A 22,143-nucleotide genomic window follows, 5' to 3' on the forward strand; every position below is an offset into this window, starting at 1 on the left:
ACAGAGTGTTAATGGAACATGCCTCGGGTAAAGAAGCCGACAATATGATGTAAAAATAAAATAAAAAACAGTAGGCCACAGTGAGGCCATACACTTTAGATTGTTAAGGCACAAACATTGAGAGGTTCACATCTTCTTCAACTTATGCCTAAGGGAAAAACTGCAAAAAATAAGACAGTAAAGAAATTATTAAACGTGTGAGAAGCAACACAGGTACAAAACCACGCTAACTGCCGCAGCGCATTGAGAAAACCTAAAAGTTCCAAAAAACAAAAGTCTGTTTCACAAATCTATTTATACTCTACATACATTTGGTTCCATTTCATAGCAAACAAATAAATATTTCTAAGTATGTGAGGGAAGCTGATTATGTTAAAATCTGTTATAAGGTGTTTCTTAGGGTACTTTCAGACTTGCGGCAGAGGATTCCGGCAATCCGCACGCAAACTGATGCCATTTGTCAGACGGATCCAGATGCGGATCTGTCTGACAAATGCATTGCAATACCGGATCCGTCTCTCCGGTGTCCTTAGCAGTTTTGTCTGCGATTTCGTTCAGTTGTTCAGTTTTTTCCCCCCGTGGGTGCAATGTGCTTTGATGCGTTTTTCACGTGCATGTTAAAAAACTCAAGGTTTACAAACAACAACTCTTAGCAACCATCAGTTTTTCACTGAAGCCCCATTCACTTCTATGGGGCCAGGTCTGCGTGAAAAACGCAGAATATAGAACATGCTGCGTTTTTCACGCAACGCTAAACTGATTTGTGGAAAAAAAAAAAGGCTCGTGCATAGACCCATTGAAATGAATGGGTCAGGATTCAGTGCGGGTGCTATGCGTTTATGTCACGCATTGCACTCGGAAAACTCGATTGTGTGAAAGGGCCCTTAAAGAGGTTTTCCATGAGTTAAAGGGGTTATCCAAGAGCTAGAATACCCCCCCATATGCCCAGACCCCTCACACAGATTGTACTTACCTCTCTTCCCGTGACCTCCATCACTTCTGCTGCCGGCATGGCCACCACTGCATCTCCTGGTAGGCCAAAAGCAGGTTGCGACGGCGATAAGCTTCCCTAGCTCACCCCCGTCGCTGCCTGCTATTGGCTAGGCCCCGCCCCACCGCCAGATGTTTTCATCCATGCGACGGGGACATGCAGCGCCGGCCATGCCAGCATCAGAAAGTAACGCGGATGTCGAGGAGAGAGGTAAGTACAATCTGTGTGAGGGGCCCGGGCATATGGGGGGGCATTATAGCTCTTGGATAACTCCTTTTTAAGGTGGATTTAGACGGACAGATTATTCGGAATGAACATTCCTGCAAACGCTTATTCCTGACAATCTGCCTAAGTAAAGGTGCCGCCTCTTACCCAATGAACAAGCAAAATGCGGTTGATCCTGTCGTTTGTGCAGGCACCACCAATTATAATTCCTGGGCAGCAGATTGTCCTGTCTAAACAGTGATCTGCTGCCAAGAAACAATGCAGCTATATGAGGACGAGCGATCGAAATAGCCATCTCTTGTCCTCTCACTGTGAAGGAGATCGCTGCATGTGAATACAGAGCTTTACCCCCTCTGACAAAGCGGCCAACTGCTGGGAAGGAACGCTTTCTTCCCGACAATTGGCTGCTCCTTGGTGTGTGTAAATGCACTTTCTTTTTGGAGACCTATCCTTAGGATAGATGCCCAGTATCAGATAGGCAGGGTTCTGACTTGGTAGCCCTCCCTGATTAACCAAACTTCGGCTCCAAAACGACACCGTTCCTTTCCAGTCACTATCTGAAAGAAATGCTAAATTTATATACACATCTATACTGTCAGCTGGGACTAGCATACAATTATAAAATCTAGGCAGTGCTCTGTGAGCTAAACAGCCTGGACTCCAGACTGATACTTAGTAGCAAAGTACAAGAGGGACTTGTGTTTTATTTCGCTCAGAGAACATTGCCTAGACTGGACACAATTGTATCCACTTATCAGCTAACAGCAGGACTAGCAGTGTATGACGTTTTCCTCCTCCAAATGTTAAGTGTTCACTGATGACACATCGGTATCTTGAAATGGTGAGGAATTGATATGTTAAGTGTACTAAAGTTGTAGAACTTTGTACCATCATCATGCTTTATTTGATATCTGAAAATCCCTTTAAAAGTCAGAAATTGAGCTTTAGAAACCATATGATAAATCAATACATATTTCTTACACACTTGGATCCACCATAATTTTATATTGTTATATGCTGCAGTCATTTCAGTCTGCTGTTATTTTTTATTGCCAGCAATCAAATAATTTCACAGTTTAGGAATGTAATTTATATGTGATGTTAAATGTGTAAAACATTTTTGATAGCCTTCCGTTAAAGAATGAAAAACCCACAATGATCACTGAAATAACCTAAAACTGACAAAAGTAATAATAACTAAACATTTACTGAAAATCAACAAAAGAAAATCAGACACTGCTTTTGAATTGTGGTTCAACAAAATGATTTCTAAAACAAACTGGCCTGGACAAAAATGATTTTACTCCTAGAAACGATTGAAAATAATTTGACCATAGGTACATGTTAAACCAAGGTGTGTCCTGTAATTAAATTAGCATCACGTGTCTTCAAACTTGTAATCAGTCAATGTGCCTATTTAAGTGGGTGAAAAGTAGTCACTGTGCTGTTTGTATAGTGGTGTTTACCACACTGGACATGGACCAAAGAAAGCTAAGGAGAGAGTTCTCTCATGAGATTGGAAAGAAAATTATAGCCCAATATCTTAAAATTAAAGTCTATAAGACAATCTCCAAACAGCTTGATTTTCCTGTTACTACAGCTGCTTATATTGTTCAGAAGTTTAAGGTCTACGGGACTGTATTCAACTTCCCTGGGTGTGGCCACAAAAGAAAAATGTATGACAAATTGAAGAGACGGTTAATACAAATGTTAACCAAAGAACCTAGGACAACTTCCAAAGAGATTAGAGGTATGCAGAACAGGTGGCCTTTGTGGCTGGCAGGGAGGGAAGGATGAACACTACCAGTCTGGTGAGTCTTATACATAATGCTAAGGAAAACGCAATTCCCCTGGTTCTTTCAGGAACTGATGCAGAGAAGGCATTTGATCGTATTGATTGGCTACTTATGCAAAAAGCCCTGCTAAAATTTGGAGTGCCCCCTCAGTATGTAAGGGCCATCATGGCTATGTATGATACCCCCACAGCTCAAGTGATGGTAAATGGTACCTTATCCCCTTCCATGAAAAACGGCACACGACAAGGTTGCCCCTTGTTCCCCCGTTATTCATCATGACGGTGGTATGCCTTTTCCAGGCGATACGCCAAGACGAGAAAATTTAAGAGTCTGCATTTGAGAGGTATACATCACCAACTAGCAACATTTGCTGACAACCTTCTAGTTATCATTACTAATCCTGAGGAGGCATTCCCAGCAATCCATGTACTATTCCAGAGGTTTGGAGACCTGTCAAACTTTTTAATTAACCCTACCAGGTCGCAAGTACTTAATGTCACATTAAATCAACAAACACAAAAACTATTAGAACTACATAACCCGTATCAATGGTCATCAAGATCAATACAATTCTAGGGGAGTAAATATAACATCAAACCCTATGGATTTATACAATGAAAACTTCCAAAATCTTCCAAAGAACATCCAAAATATCATAGTGTGGGAAATCCCTTTTACATCTTGGTTCGGGAGGCGTACATTAATTAAATCCATTTTCATACCCAAAATACTATATTATATTCAAACACTGCCTATCCCCTTACCAAGCATTTTCTTTGCACAATTAAAACAATGCTTTTTCAAATTTCTCTGGAAAAAAATCACACCTACGTCATCCTCACTCTACATTGACACAATAAAACAGATCAGAGGGAATGGGACTGCCAGACATGACTTTATTATAGGGCAGTTCATGGAATGAGATGTCTGGAATGGCTCAGACACACGGAAAATAGATTAGACATTCAAGCGGAGGCAGGAGAGATAAGACCACCCCTGCAAACTTATCTATTTTCTCTACTAAGAGATGTCTTATGGAATTCTTCACCAGCTTTCAATTCTACATTATCTGAAGAAGGCTTAAAGATATCATTACCATTGGTAGATTTACTGGATAAAGCAGGTTCTCTTAGGGAGAATTGGGAATCGCATCCTAAAATATGCACAATTACCTTACTACATAGAATGCCTATTAAACAATATATAGGCAAGGGGAAGCCCTTGCCTCATACCCCCATAACTCAATTTGAAAAAAATGGCACTAACACAATTCTGAAAAATCGCCATGATCTATAATGGCTTGGTTTCCCAGACCAGACCTGAGACATATAACTTTATTCAACAATGGGAAAGTGATATAGGTACCAAATTCTCGTCCAAAGATATCTCACACCTTATTTCACTCGCCCCAAGAATATCAAGGTGTGTAAAACTACAGGAAAACTCCTATAAAATAATCACAAGATGGTATTATACACCTCAAAAAATAAATAAATTACACAGCCTATACACGGCTGGAGATGTCAAAATACAACAGGTACCTTCTTACATATATGGTGGCAATGTCCCGGTATCACTGCTTATTGGCGACAAATACATACAAAACTTTTAACCATGAGCAAAACACGTATTTCGCCCTCTGAGAGAGGCTGTCTGCAAGGTTTACTAGGAGATATCAAATGTAATAGACAAATTATGTCATTGCTGTCTCTTTTGTTGGCCGCTGCCAGAGTTTTGATAGCTTCTAAATGGAAATCTCCTACAGAAGCTCCAATTCACTCGCAATGGCTTATAAAATGTGATGATATATATAGAATGAAACAAATGGCTGGATAAGAATCCAAAAGGACACATTAGTTTAAAGCAGTCTGGTCATCCTGGAAAAGGTTCAGAAACTTCTCCTAATGACTCCTTTCGATCATAAGTAATATATTAGAAATCAGCATCGATAGACCTTCCTTTCCTCCCCCGCCTCTCCCCCCATTTTACTCTTTTTGTTTATATTACTGGAATTCTTGTTACCTTTAAAATACTGTATGTATTTTATTCATATATTGGCTACCTATGATATTACCTGTACTGTAATGTATTGGAAATTGTCTAATAAACAGTTAAACTCGAAGAAAAAAGAGAAAAAAAAAAGATTAGAGGTAAACTTCTAGGTCAAGGTACATCAGTGTCAGATCGCAACATCCATCACGGTCTTAGCCAAAGTGGACTTAATAAAGGACGACCAAGGAGGAAACTACTGTTAAAAGCAAATAATAAAAAAATTACAGTGGAATTTGCTAAAATGCATATTGACAAGCCACAAAGCTTTTGGGAGAATGTCCTTTGGACCGGTGAAACAAAACTGGAGCTTTTTGGCAAGTTGCATCAGCTTTATGTTCACAGATGCAAAAATGAAGCCTACAAAGAAAAGAACATTGTACCTACTGTGAAACATGGAGGAGGCTCGGTTATGTTTTGAGACTGTTTTTCTGCATTTGGCACAGGGTACAATTAAATCTCAAGATTTTTAAGGCATTCTGGAGCTAAATGTGCTGCCCAGTGCCAGAACGCTTGGTCTCAGTCAAAAGTCATGGGTCCTCCAGATAATGACCCAAAACAATAGTTAAGAGCAAAGCATTGGACTATTCTGAGGTGGCCATCTATGAGCCCTAATCCTTTTGAACATTTGTGGAAGGAGCTGAAGCATGCAGTCTAGAGAAGGCACCCTTTAAACCTGAGACAACTAGAGCAACAGTTTGCTCACAAGAAGTAGGCCAAAATACCTGTGGACAGATGCAGAAGTCTTATTGAAAATTACAGAAATCACTTGATTGCACGGATTGCCTCCAAAGGTAGTGCAATAAAATATTAAAGGTTATGTACACTTTCCGGGTCAATATTTTTATGCTTGCATTTTACTAATTTTGGACTAAGAATAATTTTTTATTCAATTGGTTTTTATTAAAAAATTTGCCTTTCTGTCACAAAGGGTTAACTGTCTAGCTGTGAGAATTGTTCTTTCACTCTGTGCAGTCATCTAGTAACCCTTATCTCTAAAATACTAAAAGGTCATAAACACTTAAAGACACCTTCTTATCAGTAAGATAGGAATATAAGAATTGAGCTATAAGGAGTGTTATAAGGTCAGAGATGAGGAGCCGTCAGCTGAGCTGCCTGATGGAACGTAGTGAAAACGGACAGAAGGCTACTAGAGAATCTCAATCCTGTACAGAGAAAAGGGTTCAAGATCTTTACTAAAGAGCAATTGAAAGAAATATTTTAGTTGAAAATGAGTACAATGCAATAATTTTCTTTAAAAAATTCCCTTCAAAGGTTTATATAGCCTTTTACGTTAGGCAGCTTCACCTGCCGGATCTGTGTTGCTGCTAGAGCACCGTGCCACCGGCAGTCCGCTCCGGCCCCATTGACTATAACAGAGAAGGATGCCGCTAGTGTAAAAGTAGCCTAAGGGTACCATCATTTTTCTCCAGTCAAGGTTCATTAGTTCTCATAATAAATTATTCTGTAGAACCACAATTCACAGGCCATGTCTAATTTTCATTAGCTGATTTACTTTTCAGTTTCAAGTTATTTCAATGACCATTGTGGGAGGTTTTTCTTTAATCGAAGGGTACCAACAATTTTGTCCACGTGTGTATATAGATAATACATAGATTAAAGCTTTTCAAATAAATGCCATATATCTGAATTGTACAGTGTAAATAAATGTGTGCTTTAAGATCTACTGTACTTTGGGTTAAGATTATTTAAAGGGGATGTCTGCTACTAGCAAGAAAGGTCCATTGGCAATACGGAGATCACAACATGCCTCCTTGATGCAGCCCCAGCAGTCAGAAAGTAGGAATTACAAAGTAGCTATTCAAATGAATGCACTGCCTGTGCAATGCAGTATGAGAGTAAAAAAAAAAAAAAAATGTTCATTCCTATTTGTATGGCCTAGTATAGCCTAGTCTTTCTTTGTATCCTTTGGCATGATCCATGCAGTTTAAAGGCCTGCTGCATGAACAATTACTTCTCAGTTTGCAAAATAAGTAACAATTTTATTGACTACCAATAACAAAGCAATCGAAAGTGGATGAAATTAGAATAAACTGGACTCCTTTACAAAAATAAAAATAAAATTGCCTCTCCTGAACATGAGCTATGCCAGGTATTGCAACTCATTACCAGTCAAAGCAGTGTGACTGAGCTGTATGGATGGATAAAAGTGGCACAGTTTCTGGACAAAAAAAGGACACCTTACAATTCCTTGAATGTTACTGGACAGCCTACACTTTACATTTTGAAGTGTACAACCACTATGTTTTTAACGCGTGTTTACCCTTATCATATCAAAGCATAAAACGCAGATAAGTGGACAGTTATCTAATGTGGCACATTTTTTTCTGTCACTAGTTCTTCTGGTCAGGTGATGGCTTGGGATTCTTGTGGAGGAAGTCAGAATAGGACAGTGACCATTCCACCTGGTGAAAACCAAATCAATCAAATTGCACTGAACCCTACAGGCACCTTCCTATATGCAGCTGCTGGAAATGCAGTCAGAATGTGGGATCTGAAAAGGTATGTTTCATGTGCTTGCATTTACCCAGGACACTGAATGCGTATTTCACTGTATTCAATTTATTAAAATGAGAAATTATATTTAGTTGTATAGTACAGAAAAAACTTTGTTACTGTAGAGCTCAGTTCCTGCATTTCTCCATATTATTGATCATCTTTAAAGGGAACCTGTCACCAGTTTTATGGTGTCCTAACTAAGGGCAACATAAATAAGTGACTGATTCTCTTAGCAAAATGCTGGGTCACTTTTTTTTAATTGACCCAGTCAATCTGCCAACATCATGTATTGAAAAGCTCCAGCTGATAATGATGAGTCATGAATATTTATGAGCTCCTGACTCTCCCCACCTACCTGCTGCTGATTGACAGTTATTTTCCATATGAATCAGCAGCAGGTGGGCAGGGGAGTGGCTATAGCTCTGAATTAAATATACGCTGGACTCGATGACCTCATGCCGGACTCCAATCAGCTCATTAGCATGCGGGATCTTTGTGTGTATATTATGAGGTAACCATCTGTCACACCAGTAAGTGAATACATCTAAGGCACTTTTTAGTAGTTAATGATTGTATATAATTAGTTAGATTATAATCAAATATCCACATGACCGGTTCCCTTTAAGTCTCAACTCAAAGATCCTTTGGGATTTCTATGCTTATTCTTGATACTTAGTCTGCTTTCACATCTGCATTGGACGCTTCATTTAGGGCCTCCTGCATGCAAGACTTTTCTCTCAGCTATTTTTGACGACTTATGTTAGTTTCTTTCTTCTACTCCTGTAACAGAGCAGAGCAACGGAAATCAATAACGCTGATGTGAAAGCAGCCTTTTACTATCTTGTGTTTGCAGTACAGTTAAGGCTACATTCACACGAATGTATTTTGTTTCCTTTCCATTAATTTTTTGGCAGATTGGATGGGGACTCGTTTATTTCAACAGGTCCGCAAAAAATGTGCTGTCCGCATCCGTGTGTCTGTGACATAGCCCAACAAAAAATATAGAGCATGTCCTATTCTTGTCTGTTATACGGACAAGGATAGACATTGTTACAATAGTCATCTGTTATTTTTGCAGATCCGCAATTTGAAGACCGCAAAACACATACGGTTGTGTGAATGTAGGCTAATATTGTATTTAGGCCCTAAAAAAATAATGATTTTGCAATTCAGAATTAATCTGGTGTTTGTGAATTCTGCTTAGATGCTTGGCAGAAAGGATTTTGCAGTGTATACGCCTCATAAATAAAAACAGGATGGGAAAATGTTCGAGAAACTCTATCCAGCAAGGGGCTGGGCATAAATTATGTAGAGATTGTAGAATGAGAAGTAAAATTTTATTTCACAGAAAAAATATCAGGACTTATAAAAGGTTTATCCCACAAAAATTACTAGGCAATGAGTAGGGCATTACAGATGAAGTTCTATTGTACTATACATTCAATACAATATTTAGTTTTTATGTGCATTTTATTTTCTTGCTGTTTATTCTTCTAATCCACCTTTTATTGCATTTAGGGGTGCAATAATAGGTTCAGTAGCTTCCCTGCACCCCTCCCCTTAAAGTTGGCACAGTGTTCTCATAGAAAAGCAGCTGAAGCGGTCCAGTCACCTTTCATTCATTTATCCTGACTTCTAAATTCATAGAAAATTTACATATATCTCTATACAGCGGTGAAAATATATTGTGGGGGCATTCCATAAGTATGTGTCTCTGGAGCTATATATTTTCAGAGAATATGCAGCTATAAATCTCTCTATACAGCAGTGAAGGATATTGTGGGGGCATTTCATATCATATTTATCTCTGGAGCTATATGTAAGGGACTATTTCATAGAAAATACAGCTATATCTCTCTCTATACAGTGCCGAAGGATATTGTGGGGGCATTACATATCATATGTATCTCTGGAGCTATGTGTAAGGGACTATTTCATAGAAAATACAGCCATATCTCTCTCTATACAGTACCGAAAGGATATTGTGGGGGCATTACATATCATATGTATCTCTGGAGCTTTATGTAAGGGACTATTTCATAGAAAATATAGCTATATCTCTCTCCTATTCCATACCATACAGTATGTGTCTCTGGAGCTATATATTTTCATAGAATATGCAGCTATAAATCTCTCTATACAGTAGTGAAGGATATTGTGGGGGCATTTCATATCATATTTATCTCTGGAGTTTTATGTAAGGGACTATTTCAGTGATGGCTAACCTTGGCACTCCAGCTGTGGTAAAACTACAACTTCCAAGATGCCCCCCTTGCTTGGCTGCTCTCAGAACTCTATAGAAATAAATGGAGCATGCTGGGAGTCGTAGTTTCACCACAGCTGGAGTGCCAAGGTTAGCCATCAGTGGACTATTTCATAGAAAATACAGCCATATCTCTCTCTATACAGTTCCGAAGGATATTGTGGGGGCATTACATATCATATGTATCTCTGGAGTTTTATGTAAGGGACTATTTCATAGAAAATACAGCTATATCTCTCTCTCTATACAGTGGCGAAGGATATTGTGGGGGCATTACATATCATATGTATCTCTGGAGCTATATGTAATGGACTATTTAATAGAAAATATAGCTTTATCTCTCTCTATACAGCGGTGAAGGATATTGTGGGGGCATTACATATCATATGTGTCTCCAGTTAAGTAAGTAAAAAAAGACTTACATTTGTGGAATAACCTCTTTTTCGGTCTGGTCAATGACAACATGGTTTTCATAGAGTTTTATTTGGTCCAGATAGTCCTTGTAGGGCTTAGCAGAAAGCTTGATGTTGTTGTATAATTTGCTATAAGATTCTTTTCATCCAGGATCCATGTAAAATATGTATACTGCTAAGGGGTGCACATCTTTACAGTTTTTGAAGTAGATGTCTGGTTGAAAAGGGCACAATATTATATACACATGTGACATGGCATGCATGGAGGCACTAAGAAAAGAACAGGATTACTGAAAGAATCTGCATACAAGGCATTTTATTCATTTGCACAAAAAGTGTGACGTTTAAGATGTAACCAGTTGCTATATTTTTTCACCTTTTAAAGGTTTCAGTCTACAGGGAAATTAAGTGGACATCTTGGACCCGTCATGTGTCTTACAGTGGACCAGGTTGCAAGTGGCCAAGATCTAATTATCACAGGCTCAAAAGATCATTATATTAAGGTAAGAAATCACATTTATTGTAATAATCGCAGATGGTTAAAGGGTTTGGCTACTTGTGACCAGTGTGTATGTAAGATGACTATATGGCTATTACTAGCATAGCCTTTGTTGATATTCTGTGCCGTTGTTCCATAAGCCATGCTCTTTTGTTAGACAGATCTTCTATGCTATCCACAAGATGGCTGCTGATGGAGGGTCATGTGACACATCACTCCTCCGTTCAAACACACTGCACTAAACTCCTAACGGTGCAGATGGCAAGTGCTGTGTATTTGAATGGAGGAGACTGAGTGATTTGTCTAGTGACCTATATTGGCCAACCCCTTTAATTTAGAAAATATATTAAACTTTAGAACAGAAGTATATAAAATGTATTGTAGTTTCTAGCAAATACTTTTGGTATACCTCAATGTCAGAAGGGTGTATTCAGGGGCGTATTGGGAACTTAAAGTGGCCCCGTGTTGTAGGTGGGTCCAAATTGACAGAAGACAGTAAGCAGAGACAACAGAAGTAGGCAGGGCCCCCAATACCGTGGTGAAGTGCAGAATACCACCCCAGCAGAACCAAATACCACAGGGCAGCACAATATACTGCTGCCCCAACCACAGTATTAGACAGTATCACAGTTGAGTTCAGGAGGGCACCTGTGGCCGTTGAGCATCAGATCACTATGTACCTGGCTTGCGGCCATTAAGAGGACTTGAGTGGCCCCCTGGGCATACGCCCACCAGGAAATTTCCCTGTAGGGTCTATGGCCAATCCACCCCTGGGTGTATTCAATACTTAAAACTATGAGTTTGGCACATTCATGAGGAGATCACTGTCCTCATGAATATGCTAGACTCAGAAGCATGACTCCAGCTGTGTATTCTTGTTGGGTTGTTATACAAATAGCACAATATTTGTTACTGGTACCAAAAGTGGTCCAAGAAAGCACAACATGTGAACTGGGCACAGGGTCATGAGTGGTCAAGGCTGTGGCATGTTAAGGCTAGACCATCTCGTCCAATCCCAGAGATGAGCTACTGTAGCACAGATTTCCAAAGATGTTAATGGCTATAGTAGAAAGGTATAAGGATCCACAGTGCTTCACAGCTTGCACAGTCTGAATGAGCATCTGATATGTGCTGGAAAAACAAGCCTGATCCATAGATACCCCATCCTGTAACTTACAGGACGTGAAGGATCTGCTGCTAACATCTTAGTGCCAGATATCACAGGACACCTTCAGAGGTCTTGTGGAGTCTATGCCTCAGTGGATCACACCTGTTTTTGCAGCACATGGGAAACCTATACAATATTAGGTGGGAGGTTTAAATGTTACATACAAGAAATTCCAGCATTAACTTTGTTTCTTTTGTAACCTGATGCATATGTTCAGGGTGTATATGGAGGAGAAAAATTCCAGCATCCAATTCCAGTAAAAATTACAGGTACATATAGTCCACTTGGTGCCCAAAACATGTAAGCAGTGTATGTGTACCTGTACTGGATTTTTATGTAAGGTTGTGCACATAGGAAGGAAAAATACGTCACCAGTACATACTAAATGGGAAAAATGTGGGCAACACTGACATGGAAAAGGACTTACGAATTTTTAGTGGACAGCAAACTAGTGTCAGGCAGCTGCTGCCAAGGCCAATACGATTATGGGTTGCATCAAAAAGGGCATAGAAGCCCATGATGAGAACATAGTCCTACCACTTTACAAATCACTAGTCAGACCACACATGAAGTACTGTGTACAGTTCTGGGCTCCTGTGAACAAGGCAGACATAGCAGAGCTGGAGAGGGTCCAGAGGAGGGCAACTAAAGTAATAACTGGAATGGGTGGACTACAGTACCCATAACGATTATCAAAATTAGGGTTATTTAAAAAAAAAAAAAAAAAAAATGACGACTGACGGGAGATCTGATAACTATGTATAAATATATTAGAGGTCAGTACAGAGACCTCTCCCATCATCTATTTATCCTCAGGACAGTGACAAGGGGACATCCTCTGTGTCTGGAGGAAAGAAGGTTTGTACACAAACATAGAAGAGGATTCTTTACGGTAAGAGCAGTGAGACTATGGAACTCTCTGCCTGAGGAGGTGGTGATGGTGAGTTCACTAAAAGAGTTCAAGAGGGGCCTGGATGTATTTCTGGAGTGTAATAATATTACAGGCTATAGTTACTAGAGAGGGGTCGTTGACCCAGCGAGTTATTCTGATTGGAGTCGGGAAGGAATTTTTTCCCCTAAAATGAGAAAAATTGGCTTCTACTTAATGGGGTTTTTTGCCTTCCTCTGGATCAGCTTGCAGGATAACAGGCTGAACTGGATAGACAGATGTCTTTTTTTCAGCCTTATAAACTATGTTACTTGTACTGGGTTTTATACTGGGCACAATAAAGCTGCAATTTTACTGGAATTGGATGCTGGAATTTTTCTCCTCTATATGAATCACAGACCAAGTCGGCAGTGGTTCCATGCAATCTAAAAAATCGTGATCGTTTAACAGGTATGAATGTTAAACAATATCTTTCATATGACCTAAACGGGTTCTCTCACTTCAGCAAATTGCATTTATCATGTAAAGAGTTAATACAAGGCACTTACTAATGTATTGTTATTATCCATATTGCCTCCTTTGCTGGCTTGATTCATTTTTCAGTCGCATTATACACTGCTCATGTCCAGGGGTTTTGGCCACCCTGTAATCCAGCAGTGGTGCTCATTCTTGCACACTATAGGAAAAGAATGCCAGCCTCCCTGGTGGCTGGGACTGCGGGCGTGCCCCTAGCCTGGCACTTTTTCATGTAGTGTGCAAGCAGCACACTGCTGGATTGCAGGGTGGTAATAACACCTGTATACGAGCAGTGTATAATGAGATAGAAAAATGAATCTAGTCAGCAATGGAGGCAATATGGACAATCCCAATACATTAGTAAGTGTCACATGCACATTACATTGCATGTAAGAGATGCACACTGCACAGACTTTCTTAACCTGTTGCATACAGTGTTTTTTCAGTCAAAGTTATATTGCATAGAGTCATATGTTAAGTATATATTGCATGCAGTCATGGGTTTCTCAGTCTAACATTTATATAGGAAGGTCCACAATTTGATCACTGCTTGCTATCTGTTAGCACGCCTGTTGGATAGTTTGTTTCCTTGTTTTATGTGTCTGCTAACAGCTAGTTAATTGAATTAAATTCTTTAACCGCTTGCCATAACGGTAACGCCGATAGGCGTCCGGACGGCAGCGCTCTCAGGTCTTAGTGACGCCTATTGCCATCATCTCGTGAGACCTGAGATTTCCTGTGAATGCGCGCTCACAGGAGCGCGCGTTCACAGGATTGCGCAGTATTCAAGTTTAACTACAGCCTGCCAGTGCTGATCATTGGCTGGCAGGCTGTAGATTTTTAAAAGAACCAATCAAATGGGTATATCAGACGCTATTTTGTAAATGGCGTCTGATATACCTGCTACCTGGTCCTCTGGTGGTCCCTTTTGCTTGGATTGACCACCAGAGGACACAGGCAGCTCTGTAAGTAGCACCAAGCACTACACACACATTACACACACACACCCCCGTCACTTATTAACCCCTGATCACCCCCCTGTCATTGATCACCCCCCTGTAATGGTCCCTTATCACCGCTAGTTAGTTAGCTACTTGTTAGGTAGTTAGTGCCCAGCCCACCGCACCGCAGTCACTGATTAGCGTCATCGCTGTCGCTAATCAACACTAGTACTATATAGTATCTCTAAGTGATCAAGACTGATCGCATTCAGATCTATATCAGTACATTAGGGTCACCTTAGACTCTACAAAAAACGCAGTGTTCGCCCGATCAGGCCTGATCTTGTGCCCACACTTGCGTTCAGTCCGCCCCACCGCAGAGACAGAATTCTGATCACTGCAAAAACACCTAAAAACCGCTGCGGCGCTATAAAGGACACTTTTGAGGGGCATGACGAGTTCATAGAAGATGGGCACAAGTTAGCGGAAATTGTTCTTACAAAGTCTCATATTCCACTAACTTGTGACAAAAATTTAAATCTTACATGAACTCACCATACCCCTCACGGAATCCAAATGCTTAAAAATGCCCTGTGAAATCCTAAAGGTACTCATTGGAATTTGGGCTCCTTTGTGCACTTAGGCTGCAAAAAAGTGTCACACATGTGGTATCGCCGTACTCAGAAGAAGTAGGGCAATGTGTTTTGAGGTGTATTTTTACATATACCCATGCTGTGTGTGAGAAATATCTCTGTAAATGACAACTAAAAAAAAATTCATACAAAGTTGTCAATTTACAGAGATATTTCTCTCACCCAGCATGGGTATATATGTAAAAATACACCCCAAAACACATTGCCCTACTTCTTCTGAGTGCGGCGATACCACATGTGTGACACTTTTTTGCAGCCTAGGTGCGTAAAGGGGCCGAAAGTCCAACGAGTAACTTTAGGCTTTACAGGGTTGCTCACAATTTAGCCCCGCCCAAAATGCCAGAACAGTAAACACACCCCACAAATGACCTAATTTCGGAAAGTGGACACCCCAAGGTATTAACTGAGGGGCATAGTGAGTCCGTGGGAGATTTATAAAAAAAAATTGCCAGAAGTTAGCAGAAATGGAAACTTATTATTATTATTATTATTTTTTATTTTTATTTTTCCTCAGAAAGTGTCATTTTCCGCTAACTTGTGAAAAAAAATTAAACACTTAAGGACCACAGGTTTATACTTCCCTAGTGAACAGGCCCTTTTTTACAAATCGGCACTCCACAACTTTAACGGTTTATTGCTCGGTCATGCAACTTGGCACCCAAATGAATTTCACCTCCTTTTCTTCTCACAAATACAGCTTTCTTTTGGTGGTATTTGATTGCTGCTGAGATTTTTCTTTTTTCTGATATTAATCAAAATAGACTGCAAGTTTCTAAAAAAAAAAAAATGTATTTTAAACTTTTTCTGGTGAAATTGTTCAAATATAATTACATTTCTATACAAGTTTGTGTCGGAATTTATTGCGCTAAATGTCTTTGATAAAAAAAATCTAATAATCGTATATTTATTGGTTTGCGCAAAAGTTATAGCGTTTACAAACTATGGTACAAAAATGTGAATTTCCGCATTTTGAAGCAGCTCTGACTTTCTGAGCACCTGTCATGTTTCTTGAGGTGCTAGAATGCCAGTATAGTATAAATACCCACCAAATAACCCCATTTTAGAAAGAAGACACCCCAAAGTATTCGCGGAGGGGCATGGCGAGTTCATGTATGATTTAACCACTTAAGGACCACAGGTTAATACCCCCCTAGTGAACAGGCCCTTTTTTTACAAATCAGCACTTCACAACTTTAACGGTTTATTGCTCGGTCATGCAACTTGGCACCCAAATTAATTTTACCTCCTTTTCTTCTCACAAATACAGCTTTCTTTTGATGGTATTTGATTGCTGGTGAGAGTTTTCATTTTTCTGATATTAATCAAAATAGACCGCAATTTTCTCAAAAAAAGTGTATTTTTAACTTTTTCTGGTAAAATTGTTTAAATATAATTACACTTCTATACAAGTTTGTGTCAGAATTTATTGTGCTACATGTCTTTGATAAAAAAAAACAACAAAAAGTGTATATTTATTGGTTTGCGCAAAAGTTTTAGCGTTTACAAACTGTGGTACAAAAATGTGAATTTCCGCATTTTGAAGCAGCTTTGACTTTCTGAGCACCTGTCATGTTTCTTGAGGTGCTAGAATGCCAGGATAGTATAAATACCCCCAAATGACCCCATTTTAGAAAGAAGACACCCCAAAGTATTCTCGGAGAGGCATGGTGAGTTCATGTATGATTTCATTTTTTTCACAAGTTAGTGGAAAATGACACTTTCTGAGGAAAAAAAAAATAAAGTTTCCATTTCTGCTAACTTCTGGCAAAAAATAAAAATAAAATCTCCCACTGACTCACTATACCCCTGGGGTCATTTGTGGGGTGTGTTTACTGTTTTGGCATTTTGGGCGGGCTAAATTGTGAGCAACCCTGTAAAGCCTAAAGGTACTTGTTCGACTTTCGGCCCCTTTGCGCACCTAGGCTGCAAAAATCACACATGTGGTATCGCCGTACTCGGAAGAAGTAGGGCAATGTGTTTTGGGGTGTATTTTTACATATACCCATGCTGAGTGAGAGAAATATCTCTGTAAATTGACAACTTTGTATACATTTTTTTTTTTTTTAGTTGTCATTTGCAGAGATATTTCTTACACACAGTATGGGTATATGTTAAAAATACACTCCAGGGGGTGATCAGGGAGTCTATATGGGGTGATCAGGGGTTAATAAGTGACGGGAGGGTGTAGCTCGTGGCTTCTGTAAAGCATATCTCTAAATGCTGTAAAAAATACAATTAGAAAGTAAAATTAGATTAGGAAAATGGAATATGTATCACAATATATTTTTAAATAGTAAAAACTATAGATGATGCATTCCCTTTAAGACCTAAAGAAATGCTGCCAGGTACCCTAGCAGCTGATCTATAATACTGTAAACTGTAAGAAATAGGAATATTTTCAGCCTTTGAAATATTCTCGTAAAAGTACTAAGTCTAATCCTGTGAATATTCTGAATATAACTAACACCTTTGATATACCTTTTTCAGATGTTTGATATTATGGAAGGAGCTCTCGGCGTTGTTAGTCCTACACGTTGTCTTGAACCACCTCATTATGATGGTATTGAAGCACTCATCATCAGTGGGGATTACCTTTTCAGTGGATCAAGAGACAATGGAATAAAGAAATGGGACCTTTCTCGTAAAGACCTTCTTCATGTAGGCCTGTGTTTTTTATTCTTAGGCATATTAGTTGCTTGCACCAACCAATCTGTGTTAATTATATTCTGCCTTTTTCTGCAGCAAGTTCCAAATGCTCATAAAGATTGGGTTTGTGCTCTTGGGATAGTTCCCAGTCGCCCCATTGTTCTGAGTGGCTGTCGAGGAGGCATCTTGAAGTTGTGGAACGTAGACACATTCATGCCGATTGGAGAAGTCAAGGGACATGATAGTCCTATAAATGCAATCTGCACAAACTCTACTCATATTTTTACAGCTTCAGAGTAAGAATTGTTTTCTTTTCATTGTAGACAGAAATATGCTTAAAGTGTACCCAACCTTTCAACAAACTTTGCATTAATCAATAGTGTAGTATGTGTAATGAGGAATAACACTATTCCTGGACACTATATGACTTGTATCTGGCATTTTGTAGCAGTTTTCCCCTGTGAATGCTGAATATCTAGTTGGCAGTTCTCTCACATCTGGTGGTGGTGACTAGCTGCCATCCACTGTACACAGAAAGAGGAGGAGCATCTGCTTCCTAACTTTCTCTTACTCACTCGGAAGCAGCCACAGGATCATGGAGGATATTACAGAGAGGTACTGGCCTGTACTGATGTAACTAAAGCACTTGAGCTGAGATATAAACTTCCTATGTAGCTGCTACAGTCTTTTTGTGTATCTCACTCAGCTCCTGCTCACTCCTCCCCTCTTGTATTGACATGTGTAATGTGACCCCTCAGTGAGCTGGGCCGTCCTGGATGGATTCAAAGCATATTTCAAAGAGAAAAGCATTTAATAAGGGGGGAGGGGTAAAGAGTGGATAACTTAAGAATTAGACATTGCTCACTCATGAGACATATTACAGTTTCTTATATTTGCTTGAGCAATTGATTTATGAAAAGGGTGTAACACTAAATATTAGTAATACAAAGCACTTACTAATTGTGATTGTCCATATTGTCTCCTTTGCTAGCCTGATTCATTTTTGTATTACATTATAAACTCCTTGTTTCCAGCCACGGTTAAAGCACAGATACAAGGTGGCCAGCAGAGAGGCTAGCATTTTTTCCTGTAGTGTGCAAGCATGGACACAAGTGCCTTAAAGGGGTTCTGTAGTTTGTTTAAACTGATGATCTATCCTCTGGATAGATCATCAGCATCTGATCGCCGGGGGTCCGGCACCCGGGACCCCCGACGATCAGCTGTTTGAGAAGGCAGCGGCACTGGCAGTAGTGCCGCGGCCTTCTCGCTGTTTACCGCAGGCCCAGTGACGTCACGACTTGTATCAACTGGCCTGAGCGCGGCTAATCTATTCAAGTGAACAGCGCTTAGCCGCGCCCAGGCCAGTTGATACTAGTTGTGACGTCACTGGGCTTGCGGTAAACTGTAAGAGGGTCGCGGCGCTCCTGGAGCGCCACTGTCTTCTCAAACAGCTGATCGGCGGGTGTCAGACTTCCGCTGATCAGATGCTGATGATCTATTCAGAGGATAGATCATCAGTTTAAGCAAACTGCAGAACCCCTTTAATGTTAGATTGCTTCAAGACATTAAAAGGGATGGATGATTTTAGTATTGATACGAGATGTATACAGTTAATATACAGCAGTGCTTGCCAAACTAATGGTGAGGCACCAAAAAGTTATAGGTGAAGCACAGCTTGGGAGAAATGTTTGCCAAAAGTAATAATACACTATATAACTCTGTCTGGTAGGCCCTAGTACAAAAGTATGAGAAGCTATGCTGTAAAGAGACCAGTAGAAAAATATTGAGAAGCTGTGCTGTACAGTATTCAAAGGGATGAATGTCATCTACCCTTTATATAACAAAAGTTTTCTAGTTATATATTTTTTTCTTTGCAGTGATCAAACTGTGAGGATTTGGAAGGCTAATGGTTCTCTTGACGGGCAGACATCAGATCCAGGGGACACAAGTGAAGATGTTGCAAGCAACTGAACTGGAAGCCTAAAGATATCGTCTTAAGAGGATACTGTGACAGACTGTTTTCCGTTAAGGCTCTTGGGCATTTAATATAGTATAGTACACATACTGGACCTGAAAAACTGGAAGCTTTGTTCTGAATTGTTTTTTTTTCCTGTATTCTAGATCCTTCTAGTGTCTGCATAACAAGCTCATGGAGAAGCCTTATTGGTCTCTAGTTGAATGACCATAGTATGCGTTACAGCTTTGGGTACAAATGCTATACGTTTGGCTTTGCATACTGTAAATGTCTCCACTATATTAATGTGCCGTAAATATAGGAAATAAGCATACAGTGTTTACTTGAAGTACTCCTATATTGTCAACCCTCAGATACGCTGTGTGCCTGTAGTCAAATACAAAACTGCCGGGAGCAGAGACAGGCAACTTATGGCTCTTCTCTCTAAAGAATCCCTCTGGCCATGCTGACTGTCTTCGTGAGAGAGTGCCAGAAGTTGTATGTCTTTGTCATATAGCTTTGGTGTTAAATATACTACACACAACCAAAGTTTTGCTTTTCTGCACACCCTTGTGCCCAGGACTCTATGTGCAGTAATATATTGGAAGCATTACACAAAGTAGTAACTTTTTGTGGCTGCCAGGCAATGTCTTCTTTGTTATGTGTGTCCTACTGTTAAAACCTACATATGCTATAAATTATTTTCTATTTCTTAGATTTTTTTTTTTTTAATACTTAGATTTTTTTTTCACAGCTAATTTTGCTTCTAATTTAAGCCGCTGCTATGTGTATTTTAAATACGGTTACACATAAGAGTGGTAGAGAACTGTGTATATAATTTGGTTGTAAAAAGATCTGCAGCTCCTGCTTTGATTTTAAATGCTGTGTGAATCTTTGCAAAATATGCTTTTACGCTTTTTTTTTTGTCCCCCCCCCCCCCCCCCTTAATCTTATTTTGTAAATTGGACAACTGCAAAGTTAATATAGATGAAGCAAATATTTGTGCATACGGTATTATGTAGATTGAAATAACTTGTGAATTTCAGTTGGGCTAATGCATGAAATAAACACATGCACAAATACTTCTGTTCTTGTGTCATTGCCTCCTCTATTTTATACGTTTTGTTTGGTTGATTAGGAAATGTTTTATTTGGTATGCTCATATTCTGCAGTTAAAGGCCATTTACACCTTTGAGCACAATTTCTTTTATTATTGCATTGCACTCATTTTGAGCTTAAAATCATTTTTTCACTTGGTCTTTATTAAAAATGTTTAGCTCCTATTTTGAGACTTTCTTGTAGCAAGCTCTGTATTTTTACTGTTTCCCATTAGGCACCTCAGCCGACTGCTCCTTATATCTGATCTCTGACCTTTATAAACACTCATTATAGCTCAATTCTTATCTTACTGAATAGGTCATCAATATCAGATCGGTGGGGGACCTGCACCCCCGCAGATCTGCTGTATGAAGAGAAGGCACGCTCCGTGTGTACTTGCCGTTTCCGGTCTCTCTTTCTGCTTGCCATAGACATAACAGCAGCGAGCAGGAAGATAGACAGGAGACGGCACTTGCGCACGACGCATGCCTTCACTTCATACAGCTGATCGGCAGGGGTGCCGAGTATAGGACCCTCACCAATCTGATATTGATGACCTATCCTGAGGATAGGTCATCAATATTTAAAGCCTTGAAAACCCCTCTAATCGGCGTGCGGAAACTTATAGGCCATACATGCTCCTCTGGAATTCTGGGAAGAAAGGGATGCAAATGTTCGACCTTTTAAACGGGCCTTGCGTCATGACTCGGATATTAAATAAACCAGCACCCCATCTGCAGACAGTTGTTTTGCGGTGATTGCTCCTCATCAGTGCAGAGCAGAGAGTACTGGGTGAGAGGCCTAAGTCAGGATTTGGGGGGTGCTATCTCTCCTTGGGGAGAGCACCTTAATCTGCATGAGGAAACTTATAGGCTAAGGAGAGAGAGTCCCCCCCAAATTGCATCCATGTCATCCACATGGGCCATTAGCTTTATACAGCATGAAAGTGACGGATCCCTTATAGCTTGATGACGTGAGGTACATAATTGTATGTATTTAACCACAATTTTTCAGCAAGTATGACAAATAGAAAAAGAGGAGATGGAAAATACCTTCAGTAGTAACTATAATATGGATTAGATTGAAATTCTCTCCTTTACCTGTTATAGTGACATCAGGGTCACCATAGATCTAAGATTTATGAGTATGAATTTAAAAAGACAGACTTTAATATCTTCTGTTTACAAGTGCTGGAATGAGACATCTACTTGTCTGACATTGATATAAAACTAAAATCTGTAGGCACCAAAGTCACAAGTTAGAAGGAGCCAGGTTAATGGGCAAGTCCACAAAGTAGAAAGTGGCAAACGTCTTCAGGCTACTAGTTCTATATCCTCTTTCCTTGTCTTTTACCACCACCTGCATATAGCAGGATTAAAGGTAAAATCGGTCTTCATCAGTCACAGATCTCCTCTTCGCTTCTAAAACTTTTCACACAAGCACATAACACAGCATCACATTCTCCACAGCTTTGGATTATCTGATGATGTTCACAAATGACTGTATTCTTTCCACAGCCCAA

General features: G+C 39.7%; 1 protein-coding gene across 4 annotated transcripts in view; it reads left to right on the forward strand.

Annotated features, from left to right (window-relative positions):
- The window catches only part of KIF21A (kinesin family member 21A), a 153,075-nt gene extending 132,470 nt beyond the window's left edge, over nt 1–20,605 (forward strand). For all 4 annotated transcript variants that reach the window (XM_044280212.1, XM_044280214.1, XM_044280213.1 and 1 more), the window contains 5 exons: nt 7,420–7,584; nt 10,643–10,760; nt 17,411–17,581; nt 17,666–17,865; nt 19,447–20,605. In XM_044280212.1, the coding sequence (XP_044136147.1) occupies nt 7,420–7,584; nt 10,643–10,760; nt 17,411–17,581; nt 17,666–17,865; nt 19,447–19,540 (748 nt within the window). In that variant the 3' untranslated portion in view covers nt 19,541–20,605. The remainder of the gene's footprint in view (nt 1–7,419; nt 7,585–10,642; nt 10,761–17,410; nt 17,582–17,665; nt 17,866–19,446) is intronic.
- Nucleotides 20,606–22,143: the final 1,538 nt, after the last annotated feature.

Source organism: Bufo gargarizans, chromosome 2 (assembly GCF_014858855.1).
Source record: "Bufo gargarizans isolate SCDJY-AF-19 chromosome 2, ASM1485885v1, whole genome shotgun sequence".
Classification (NCBI taxonomy): Eukaryota; Metazoa; Chordata; class Amphibia; order Anura; family Bufonidae; genus Bufo; species Bufo gargarizans.